The 13309-nt window shown below is 37.1% G+C and overlaps 1 protein-coding gene across 2 annotated transcripts in view; it reads left to right on the top strand.

Moving 5' to 3' along the window:
- VWA8 (von Willebrand factor A domain containing 8) overlaps nucleotides 1–13309 on the top strand; it is a 376366-nt gene that overhangs the window by 219172 nt on the left and 143885 nt on the right. For both annotated transcript variants that reach the window (XM_066380832.1, XM_066380831.1), the window contains exons 25-26: nucleotides 992–1197; nucleotides 2483–2634. In XM_066380832.1, the coding sequence (XP_066236929.1) occupies nucleotides 992–1197; nucleotides 2483–2634 (358 nt within the window). The remainder of the gene's footprint in view (nucleotides 1–991; nucleotides 1198–2482; nucleotides 2635–13309) is intronic.

The following is a 13309-nucleotide window of genomic DNA, read 5'->3' as shown; positions in this document are numbered from 1 at the left end:
GCATTTTATTCTATTGCTTTTATGAATATATTACTAATGTTAAAACAATGGCTCAAGTGGTTTCTCATTCAGAGTAAGAACTAGATGAATTTAAAATGAATATATTAAATAATGCACTTTTTAAAATGAATACATTAAATAATGCACTTTTATTTACTTTAACTTCCCTTTGTCCTGGGTCTCCTGGATTATGAATCAGTTGAATTATATGAACTTGTAGTGTGAGAATGTAATCTCTCTTGAGCATAGATTATATTTTTTCTAGTATATTCTCAATTGCCTAAATTACAGATGGAATATTTTGTTTCTACATTTCCTTTTCTTGATCCTAATTTAGACATTGCCTCTGCATGTTTACTTTTCCAAAACTAACTTAAAGTATATTCTAGCAATCTGCACAAGATATAAATTATTTAGAGTGATGATACTGATTTCCCCTATTTTAGTATACATAAAGCATGCATATAAATGAGAGGTGTAGAATTTCTCAAGCTACTCAACATATGTTAAAGTTGAAAATGCAATCTTAAACCATATGAAGATTATTTTCCAATAAATGGAAAAGGAATATCCCCCAAACTGTGCATGTGTGCATTTAAAAAATATTAAATAATAAATGCACTGAATCTTAACCAGGGCTGCCTGTGGGCAAACAAGTGGAATTAGCAGAAACATACAGGGGTTTCTCTCTTTTGCTCTTTATATTTGAATATCTCCCAATGAGATTGTACTCAAGTGCTATTTAGTTTTTTAAACAGACATAAATCTCTGCAGAATAAACCACACGTCACTCAGTTTCCTTTAACCTTAGTCTTACGCTGTCTTCTCTATGTCGTCCTGTTGTTGGATGGGCTATCTGTACAGTTTTACACATTTAAAAATAGAAGTGCTTTTGTGAGCAACCAGTGGCTGTTTAAACAACTGGTGCGTATTTCCTATGGCATTATAATGGACTTATTGCATGCTGAATGTGATTTTTTTTTTTCTGTAGGTGATATTTTTAGCTGCCATGCAGTTGATAATCCCAAGCCCCACTCAGAGCTCGAGATGCTCAGGCAGTATGGACCAAATGTGCCTGAGCCTGTCCTTCAGAAGCTTGTGGCTGCCTTCGGAGAGCTGAGGAGTTTAGCTGACCAGGGAATTATTAACTACCCTTATTCTACCAGAGAAGTTGTCAACATAGTCAAGCACTTACAGGTATGGCAAACATCTGTGCATAAAGGTTTAAAAGAAGCTATTAATTTTGTTTTTTAGACTGTTTAATTTATACCAAATCTTTCGATTTCTGTAAATGTTTTACTGATTCAGATGATATAATATGAAGTGTTCATAATCTAGATTTTAAATCTGGAATACCAATGGGCATTTTATATTTATTCTTTGAATTGAATTTGGCGAAGCTTTGAGTTGGTGAAGTTCTATTCCATGGCCATTACGAGGAGCCAGGAAAGGAGGATTTTCAGGAGAGAAGGGAATGAGGGAGTAAAACAGCAGGACAACTTGATTGCTATTTAACTTCATACAGTAAGCACATAGTATCTAAGTGAAAACAAAAGATTTGGGGATAGAAAAACTAGGAACTAACAGTATTGATTATATACCTATAAATGCTAAAAGAAAGTTTTATGAGACAGAATAAATGAACAGGAGAATTAAATTCCTTGTAGCTATGTATCCTGTGTAATCTGCCTTGCTAAAGAAAACAAAAGTCGCTATAACTTCTATTTATAACAAATAATTGTCTTTAAGCTAACAGTCATAACCTAATGACTCTTGATCTTTGTCCTATCCCCAACCCTCAAAGGAAAACCTACAAAGGAATATAGAAGGCCTATTCTGCCTATAAAATTAGGTTAAGTCTAGCTCATATCCCAGCACTTAAAAGACAGAACTAGAAAAGGGCCCAGAGACACAACTAGTGTAAATGTACATTAGCGTGAATTTAGCTGTTAGTAGTCCTTGTCTCTCTGCCGTTCCTTATTTCTCTGTGCCCTGTACTTTTATGTCCTTCTTTCCGTCTTTTCTTCTTTTGTTATTTTTTCCATTTATTCATAGACCTTTGACTTCTCTAAATACTTCTGCATAGAGATTGAATGCTCCACTTTGTTTAAATAGTATTTTTTGGTTTGTTCAATATGGTATTCATTTTAAAATCCGTAGATTTCAGAAAGCAGTGGAAGTCAAGATCTAACATTTGATCTAACATGATTTAATATTTGACAGATGGAATTTTTCCCCTCAGATTCTAATATTTATTTAAGAAGGAAAATCTTAAGTCATCAGAATAAACATTAGGAGAAAATATATATATATATTTATATATATATATATATATATATATATATATATATATATATATATCTGTCTGGTTATCAGACAAGGCTGTAAGTTCATTGGATCATTATTGTTCTATCAGTTTTGTAAATCTTTATAGCATGTATTTTATCACATACATAATAAAGGATTTTATTTTTTAATGCAGAAATTTCCCACCGAAGGTCTCTCCAGTGTGGTTAGGAATGTGTTTGACTTCGATTCCTACAACGACGACATGAGGGAGATTTTGGTTAACACTTTGCACAAATATGGAATACCTATTGGAGCAAAGCCTACCAGTGTACAGCTGGCGAAGGAGTAAGGCAAACTCACTATTGATACAATGCTATTGAATGTTACCATTCTGATTCTCAGATGCTGATCCTTCTGAATCTATTGTTTTACTCTACTAAGTTGAGTTGGCATGGAAATTACTTTCCACAAGTAAACTTTCCAATATATGTTGCTATTTGCTGGCTGGCTTTCAGTTAAATAGCATAATAGAAGCCTGTAAATTGAGAATTTTAATTATTTAGAATGTTCAAGAATAGATGTAATATAATCAAATAAAGGGAAATATTTGTTTCTTTAACAGTCTCTGTTTTTTTGTTGAATTACTATGACTCATTATTTCCTAATCTAGTGCAAAATCATTGTACAAACATAAAATGACATGAAGGGATGCTATGTATTTAGCTAACATACTCTTATTTATGTCACCATATATTTTTCTGTTATGATAGTTTCTAACTTTATAATCATATTAATTGAAGAGCTTTTTGGTTACTCGTTTTAGCTTGACAGATGAAAGAGGTAGTGAAAATAAGTGGGTTTGTTTCATGTGGACCGGTTCCCTGACTTTTATTTTGTAATTACAGGCTATGTACTTAACCTTACCAAGAATCTTGCATATGTTGTTGACCAGAAAAATAGTTGACAGAGTTTATTAGTAGTTAAATCCATGCAAATGCAATAGAAAACAGTTTTACGTATGCATAACTTGTTAATTTATGATAATGAATCCGTGTTTGTCTATTAAAATAATTAGCATAAATTCCTAAGGCACAGTAATTACTTATAAATTATTATTTAACTTTAGTTTCATGTAGCAGGCACTCTACCTTTCTTAGAAAAAGATATTAAATTAAATTAATGATTAGTCCAGCTATATATGTGTGTTTATACACACACATACACACATATCATCCTCATTTATTCTTTTAAGTTATTATAAAAATTTGTCAGAATATGTGTCAATAAAAATACATTGTTAAAGCTTTAACAATTTCTTCAAGGATTTCTTAAAGAGAAACAAATATTTCCCTTTTGTGGTAAAGGCTCAACATAGAGTTACATTAGAAATGATCTGTGACTTGGTTTATATTATTAAATCAAGTAAGCTTTTTTAAAAGAGTGATTTGTTGTCAGTTGCTACTATGTAAAGCTCTCTGTAAAATATTATTTTACAGATTGTTTAGCAGTGTTTATGAGCATTTTGGAACTAGTTTGGTAATTTAATGGGTATGATATATCATCTATATTAGAAAGTTCAAGAAATATTCTTTAATATGCAGACTTCTCTTCATATATTTTTAACTTTTTAAATAAACTATTTCTTATTTTCAATTGGAAATAAAATGGTTTTACTACCATTAACAAATTTATTTGGTTAGAATTCTAGCTTCTTGGAAACCAGGCTTGTGATTTAAAAATAACTTTTTATACTCTCACACAATTTGAAATAATTAAAATATATATTAGTTGGTAAGATCAATCAAGAGAAAATTATTACCTATTTTATTTTCTAAGGAACACAGATAAAATGATGTAACTTATTTATTACTGTCCTCAGTTCTAAACTGAAAAATTCTTAAAGTGGCAAGTTAATTCCAACTCTAGGACTTAATTTATGAGTGCAAGAAAGAGTGTGTGGAGCCTGGAAATGCGGTGGTCACGCTGTGCCAGAGCTGAGGAGGGAAGCCCCTAGCTGTCCACTTACTGTGTGCCGCTAACAATAGACCTAGAGCTGAGGAGGGAAGCCCCTAGCTGTCCACCTACTGTGTACCGCTAACAATAGACCTAGAGCTGAGAAGGGAAGCCCCTAGCTGTCCAACTACTGTGTACCACTAACAATAGACCTGGAGCAGATGTGGAGGGTAACGGACTTTTTCTCATGTGGTGGAGATAATAGTAGACTACAATTTGCACATTCAAATCATTGCTTCCTTGTCTGAAGTTTCAATGTCTTGGGCAGCTCAAATGTAGTGATGTCATTTTATTGCCCTTTAGTGAAATCTACAGCTTCCATATGTCTATTTCTATCCAACTCTCAACCTTTTACATTGAGAGGGTAGCACGGTAAAGTGAACAAGGCAGTGGCCTGGGGATTCAAGAGTTGGTTGTACATTCAAACTGCATGCCCAGGTCAGGGAGAAACACACTTTTTATTCTATTGGTAAAATGAGGGCATTTTATTATATATATCATAACTGTGTAACATCGTTTAATTAGGAGATTTTTGAGAATGGAATGGGGTGCTATTAATAATAACTCTGTAAAAAGATATAAAATAAGACTGTCCTAGAGAAGCCAGAATATATGGTCATCTTTATAAGGGTAATAAGGTTCCTTCCTCTTCTAACATCCTTTGCATTTTAATGTAATCTCTATTTTCTCTCATTTGCAAAAACTAGTAAAAAAAAGTGAAAAGTGATACTAACACTTTCACTTTTCCCTGTAGAGTTGCACACTGTTAGTAGTAATCCCACAGACCTCCGAAGATTTCAAGTTGTTCCCATGCAGTCTTATGATTTACTTTGACCTTCTAGACCTTTTGCTAAACCAGTTCTTTGAGGTGGCTCCTGCCCCTCTGTGCAAACACTGTTAGTGAAGATCCACGTTGGGTTTCTGTTCCTAAGGAAGGACAGAATGTTTAATTACTATTATATTCTTTTGCTATGAATGAAAATATTTTTGCCAAAACCTGTTATTTTCTTGTTCTGTAATCCAACCACACCACTTAGTGAATGGGAGCAAACTTACACTGAGTCCAGAATAAAATGGCCACACTTACGATGTGGATGGAAAAATAGTTGGCTGTTCACTGCATATAACTAAAAAGAGATGTAGGCAGATGTCGTAGAAGAGGAAGTTCACATGCAGGGAAGACACTTGACCACTGGACAGTCTTCTACAGCACCTTCCTCCTCAGCTGAAGTCAAAGTACACCGTGGCAGTTTGGTGGTGTCTCGTTAATGCTCTTTAGTAAAATTCCCCAGAAGAGAGATCCTGTCACTTTCCCTTTTGTTCTCCTAAATAGTACAGTGACAGTACCTATCTTGTAGTCTCTGCACATTTCTATAAGGCCCAAGGTGGTATTATGAGGTGATTATGACTTTGCCAAACCTGGTATTTTTGGCCAAATTTGAGTGGGTGCTTTTCTAAAGTTTATTTGAGAATAACTATACTGTTAGCACATTAATTCTTCCAAATATAAAAGTGTTTTCAGAGTAATTCATGAAATCTAAAATGTTAGGGAAACATTTCTTTTTTTTTTTTTTTTGTATTTTTTTCTGAAGCTGGAAACGGGGAGAGACAGTCAGACAGACTCCCGCATGCGCCCGACCGGGATCCACCCGGCTCGCCCACCAGGGGCGATGCTCTGCCCCTCCGGGAGTCACTCTGCCGAGACCAGAGCCACTCTAGCGCCTGAGGCAGAGGCCAAGAAGCCATCCCTAGCGCCCGGGCCATCTTTGCTCCAATAGAGCCTTGGCTGCGGGAGGGGAAGAGAGAGACAGAGAGGAAGGAGAGGGGGAGGGGTGGAGAAGCAAATGGGTGCTTCTCCTATGTGCCCTGGCCGGGAATCGAACTCGGGTCCCCCGCACACCAGGCCGACGCTCTACCGCTGAGCCAACCGGCCAGGGCGGGAAACATTTCTTTTAAAGGAAGAAAACCATCCTATTTCTTTTCTACCTCCATTTTTAAGTGATTTATACAATATTTTATCTTAAATTTGTATGCCACCTTCAACCTAACAGTTCTTAAGAAAATTGACATTTCATAAATTTACAGTGGACTATACCTCCAAATATGTTAATTAATAATAATAGTGATGGTGATATAAACACTTATAAGTAACTGTGTGACAAGCACATTTCTAAGCACTCTTTTCACATGAATTTATATAGTCCTCATAACAAACCTGTCATACATACTTATTATTGCATTCTGTAGATGAGAAATTTAAGCCACAGAGAGGTTACATCACTTCTCTAAGGTTAGAAAGCTAATGGGACAGAGTTGTGATCATATATATAAATAGTAATTCCAGTTGTAAGGAATTCTAAAAACATAAGCAGATTGATATGCAGGTTGTAGGCAATTTCTAAATCAGAGTTATTCTTTGGATACTGAAAATTACCAGCAGTTTTTGTATAAAAGGGCTTTGGGATTTTAGGTAATCTACTAGAGAAATATCATTGACCATGATGTCATACATGTATAATATACAAATTCTTATTTTTCAGAGAGTAATGAGAGATTCAGATTGGGGGTTTACCCATATCACACAATGAAAAATAAGTAGCAAGGGGATGTAGACTTTTTAGCATAACAAAGGTTGTTTTAGAGATCTCTTCATTCCCAATTAAGCTTTACCCTCTTTTTTTTCCTTTCTTTTGACATAATGAAGGATCATGAAATAAACCACAAGGTAACATATAGAAAAGTAACATTCTAAAAAAATGTTATTTGACTCCCATATATAAGAACCATACTGGCCATCATTTCTTCCTGATTAAAAACACAAAAGCAATTTATGGAATCTTCTCACATGTTGTAGTCATTTTTAAATTAGTCAAACAGAGAAATTATCCCTGACTTCTGAAATGATCTTCATGTATTTTCTCTCCCCATCTTCCCAAGGAGGCACGATGTCTATAAACTATTTAAATGATCATCCTTCTGATTCCAAATTCTTTGTCCTCAACTCTGTTGATTTCCTTTTCAACACTGCTTTGTTTATTCTTAAGCCAGTTTCATTCCCCCCCCCCCCAAGCATTTATTGCCTATTTGTCACTGGCAAACTACCAATAATTTATTTGTATCCATTGAGTAGAATAAAAACTTTGAGGAAATTGAAAAGTTTTAACATGTAGGATTTCTTTGTGATGCGTGTTTACTAAAAGAAGAATGAATTTCCATTTATGTTTAAAATAAATTAACTAAAGGAAAATTAAAACACTTGTAATTCCACCATCTGAAGATAACTTTTTAAATCCTTCTAGATCTTAATCTTCTGATTCTGTGTGTTATATCATGCACTGAGAAGTATTTTATTCTAGTTTTTAATCTTTATTATTATTATTATTATTATTTTGCTGTTTTTTTTTTCCTTAAAAGAAGAGACATGTCTCTGAAAAGGGTTTTTTTTTATGTTTTTCTTTATTTATTTATTTATTTACAGAGACAGAGAGAGTCAGAGAGAGGGATAGACAGACAGGAACAGAGAGATGAAAAACATCAATCATTAGTTTTTCGTTGCACATTGCAACACCTTAGTTGTTCATTGATTGCTTTCTCATATGTGCCTTGACCGTGGGTCTTCAGCAGACTGAGTAACCCCTTGCTCAAGCCAGCGACCTTGGGTTGAAGCTGGTGAGCTTTTGCTCAAGCCAGATGAGCCCGTGCTCGAACCTGGGTCCTCTGCATCCCAGTCGGACGCTCTATCCACTGCGCCACCGCCTGGTCAGGCTGAAAAGGGTTTTTTTAAAAAAAAACATTTTGTACCCAAGCGTCTTTGTTGAAAAAAGATTTAGCTCTAATGAATTAGATTTGCGTACAAATGACACTCTTCCCAAACCCTACTTTTTTCTGCATTCTTCTTGAGATTTTAAGCATTAGCTATTTATTATAAACATAGTAAACAGATCCATAGAGCATGTCAAGTACTCTTATAAGGAATAGAAACATTAATATCAACCCTTTGTGCCTTTATACACATGCTTAAATCTCACTATCCTTTTCAGATATATAAAAACACTGTTGCCGGACCAACTGCACTTATAAAAATGACTGTATGTGAGACTTAAAGGTGTCCCATAGCTGGTGAGGATGCTCGTTGGAGTCTTAAAACTACTCCTTGGATGTCCTGTTGACCTCTGTGTTCCCTCTCTGCTTTCAAAGACTATTAAAATATTTTTAAATTTCAGCCCTGGCCGGTTGGCTCAGTGGTAGAGCGTCGGCCTGGCATACAGAAGTCCCGGGTTCGATTCCGGCCAGGGCACACAGGAGAGGCGCCCATCTGCTTCTCCACCCCTCCTCCTCTCCTTCCTCTCTGTCTCTCTCTTCCCCTCCCGCAGCCAAGGCTTCATTGGAGCAAAGTTGGCCCGGGCGCTGAGGATGGCTCTGTGGCCTCTGCCTCGGGCACTGGAATGGCTCTGATTGTGGCAGAGCGACACCCCAAGATGGGCAGAGCATCGCCCCCTGGTGAGCATGCCGGGTGGATCCCGGTCAGGCGCATGCGGGAGTCCGTCTGACTGCCTCCCTGTTTCCAACTTCAGAGGAAAAAAAAAAAAATTTTTTTTAAATTTTATTTTTAAAAGTAAAGATCTAGTCTGAAATTGCTGTCAGTTGCCTCCAGTACAGCAAAGCTTACACCACACTGCAATGACCACTCCAGAGGAGGAATGTTGGCGCCCTTTCCAATAGCAAACAAGAGATTAACTGAGTGAGTCTGTGGCATGGCAACCCAATATAAGTGGCATGGCAACCCAATATAAGTTTAATCATTGGTAGACACATCAAGTGAGGGTAGACAACATATTTTTAAAGCAGCAAGAATAAAAATATTTGATATTTATCAAGTGCTTACTAAGTGCTAAGCACTTTACAAATATTAATTCACTTAAGCTATACAACAATTCTATTTTTTTCTAGTAGGCAAGTAGTTCTTTCAGTTTTATTATCTATTGGGTGTTGGAATGTGTGTGTATATGTGTGTATTTCTATTTCACAAGTGAAAAACTGAGTTTCTGGAGATTTTAGATACTTAACAAATTATACAACGAATAAATGGCAGGATGGGGGGCTCAACCACAGATCTGTCTGCTCCACAACGGACATCATTTTGCTCCCTCCACCATGTTGTCTCCATAGAGCTCCCCATGAGGAAAGCGATGCAGTGCAACACTGGGTTGCAAGATTGTAGAGATAGTGGGAACTTTGGAATTGTTCAAATTTCATTTCCTATCATTTTGGAATATATATCGTACAAAGTATGCATATAACTTTTACATCAATGACTAGGCCTATTGTTTTAATTACAGTTTCCTTCAAGTTAATATTAGCCATTCGTCATTGATTCCATAGTAAATAAAAAATATTTTTAATAAGATGCATACAAATTTTCTTAAATCTTTTCTCTTAAAATGAGGATTTGCTTTTTGAAAAATAAAAATTGATAATATTCACAAATTCTTCAGAATGAGAACAAAGTTTTTAAGCTTATTCTATATAGAATCCTTTAGTTTGCACTACTGTCCTTAAAATCATGCTCATTAATATAGTCAGCTTTAGCAGAGTAATTATAAGTCATTGTACACTTCTTGTGAGCTGCTTCTAAGTTATTACAACTTAAAGAGTTGGCCTCCATCTCACAGCCAGTAGTTCCTATGTTCAGAGATGGAATGGATTACCCAAGGGACATCGAGGGTGTATCTCCTACAGATTGGGTTCAGGCAGACCTGGACAAATCTTGTTGGGGGGTACTCGAGATTCAAACTTGCACCACTTGATTAAAAAGTCTTTTAACTTCTAACTCATAGGTTCTATGATTCATTATCCTTGATCAAATTGGGAAGCTAAGTAAGTAGTCATTCTTCTGCCTTATACCAGTGACCATGTGTTACTTTATCAGCCTTTCTCAAAGCCTGTTTTAATAGAATTTCAATGAAGGTAGCTGAGATTGTGTTTTCCTATTATAAGATGTTAATATCTCATTGCAGTGTATTTTACATGATCATGTTTAGAACTGATCTTTCTCTTTAGAGTAGTGCCAAGTGGGCATATTTGCAGACAGAGCAACTTTATCCATATGAGATGTGTCTTTGAAGGGATCTCTGTCTAGAATCAATTTTCTATGTTAAAGACTTATCCTGTGTATTTGGAACATCAATAGCAGCTCTTGCGTCTCTGCCCAAGACCAACCATGGGGTCTCCAAAGTACTAAAAGCATTAAAAACAACATCCCTAACCAGAGTCTCTCTTTTGAGTAATTTCATTAGCTTTATGTTTGAAAATAGGAATGGGCCCTGGCCGGTTGGCTCAGCGGTAGAGCGTCGGCCTGGTGTGCGGGGGACCCGGGTTCGATTCCTGGCCAGGGCACACAGGAGAAGCACCCATTTGCTTCTCCACACCCCCCCCCCCCGCCCTCCTTCCTCTCTGTCTCTCTCTTCCCCTCCCGCAGCCAAGGCTCCATTGGAGCAAAGATGGCCTGGGCGCTGGGGATGGCTCCTTGGCCTCTGCCCCAGGCGCTAGAGTGGCTCTGGTCGCAGCAGAGCCATGCCCCGGAGGGGCAGAGCATCGCCCCCTGGTGGGCAGAGCTTCGACCCTGGTGGGCGTGCCGGGTGGATCCCGGTCGGGCGCATGTGGGAGTCTGTCTGTCTCTCCCCGTTTCCAGCTTCAGAAAAATAAAAAAAAATAAAAAAAGAAAGAAAAAAAAAAAAGAAAGAAAATAGGAATGAATATCAGTTTACTGTTTATCCCATTAAATTTTAAGACTCTCTTTTTAATGTTTTTGTGCTTCTCCTTACAAACTGTTATATGCTATGATTTTCTTTTTGTATTCTTCCTAGTTTTTACAAATGAGTTCACAATATTAGTCATGAAATTCTGAAATGTGCAATTCCACTCTGTATAATTATTTACTTCACTAAAAAGCTCTTGTTTTCAAATATAATAAGGTTTACATTATGACATCTCAGCATTATTGTAAGTAGAAGAAAGATGCTAGGTTTCATGGTTTCATAGTTTCATAGTCTTCACCCTGTAGTCTTTTGGTATGTTATGAAGTAGCTTCACAACTATTAAATTTGCCTTCAGCTCCTTAAATGGGGATACAAAAGAAATAAAAATATAAGCCCAAAATGCATAGAAAATGTCAAGATCTATGACTCTTTTATACTTATCTTAAGTAGTCTCACTAATTAACCTTGATCCATTAAGCATTTGTATTACGTTGTAAAAGCCTGTCACCCGGCTGGATAGAAATCCCCAAACTGCACCAACAGCTGACTCTTCCAGATACTCCTGTAAAGTAGATTGCACCATTGGTTGGGAATCATATAGTCAGGAAGATGTGCCATGATGTTTTACAGGTTGTTTTTTGTTTTTGTTTTTGTTTTTTTTTAATTATAATTTTATTTTTTTAATGGGGCGACATCAATAAATCAGGTTACATATATTCAAAGATCAACAAGTCCAGGTTATCTTGTCTTTCAATTATGTTGCATACCCATCACCCAAAGTCAGATTGTCCTCTGTCACCTTCTATCTAGTTTTCTTTGTGCCCCTCCCCCTCCCCCTCTCCCTCTCCCCCCTCCCCCCGTAACCACGACACTCTTATCAATGTCTCTTAGTTTCACTTTTATGTCCCACCTACGTATGGAATAAAGCAGTTCCTGGTTTTTTCTGATTTACTTATTTCACTTCGTATAATGTTATCAAGATCCCACCATTTTGCTGTAAATGATCCGATGTCATCATTTCTTATGGCTGAGTAGTATTCCATAGTGTATATGTGCCACATCTTCTTTATCCAGTCGTCTATTGACGGGCTTTTTGGTAGTTTCCATGTCCTGGCCACTGTGAACAATGCTGCAATGAACATTTGAGATGAGGAACAAGCAGGTCAGATGTTGGTTACAGTGTAACCAAGCATGCACTCATTTAACAAACACTTCTGAGCCCTTATGTGGTAAACACTAGGTAGGGAGTCAGGAATCTAAAGGTGAGGAAGGTTCAGTTCCTACCTTCCAGAGGTCACAGTTAATTGGGAAAACTCCCAAGTAAAGAGTGACTTGTGTAAGTTAGAGCCATACACGAGAGAGCGAAGATGGTTTACTGCCTCCTGCCCTGTGGAGGAGGCAGGGAGGATAACCAAGCCAAGTCTTTCAACTACTTCTAGGGGTTCTCCAGGCAAAGAAGGGAGGACGAATGCTTCAAACAGAGAGTTTTAAGAGGACATGATGCATTTTAGAAATTGCAGGTAGTTTGCTGACTAAAGTTAAATGAGGGTGTGCTGTGTGGTGAAGCTAAAAGGGAGAAGAGTCGGGAGAGAGAGAAGCACAGAAAAACTTGAAACCAGATTGTAGCATGGTCAGATTCATAATTTAAAAAAAAAACACCTTTTTTGGTTTTCTAAAGGTGATAAACTGAAAGACATTGAAACTGAAGACCCACTCAGAATAGCTGTAGGAATCCACAGGAGGAGCTGTGGGCTTCGCTGTGGCAGTGAGAGTGAAGAGGGACGTGAGGGATATTTCGGTGGCAAAATTGATGGATTCTGAGTGGGACACCAGTGAGTGAGATGGAAACCTTATGCTCAGTGAATTAACAATCTAGTTGGGCCAACATGTCAACTGTCAACCTTGTTATGCAACATTATATTCAAAGCTACAGTCACAGTAGAGTTATCTCAGCCTCTAAGTCCTTCTTGTGAGAAATACAGAGGTTTCTTACTCACCCCCCACTCCCCAGGAAAATTTCCAAGTGGAAGAGTTTTAGTCCCAGTCATTTTTGATGTGGATAATTAGAAAAGGGAAGTACTTAAGATTCAAAATACTTTAATGTGGCTGGTAAAGCAGATGGCAGAGGAAGAGAAGTGTTTGCAGTGAAATTTGAAGATGAGGGAAAGGAGATGCAGGTCCCCGAACTGTGGTCTGGCAGCTTCTGCGAGGGGAAGGAAGGCTTGGGGGGCCCGCAGAGCAAGCTGACA

Source organism: Saccopteryx leptura, chromosome 4, assembly GCF_036850995.1.
Source record: "Saccopteryx leptura isolate mSacLep1 chromosome 4, mSacLep1_pri_phased_curated, whole genome shotgun sequence".
Taxonomy (NCBI): domain Eukaryota; kingdom Metazoa; phylum Chordata; class Mammalia; order Chiroptera; family Emballonuridae; genus Saccopteryx; species Saccopteryx leptura.
This window is presented reverse-complemented; position numbering and strand designations above follow the sequence as displayed.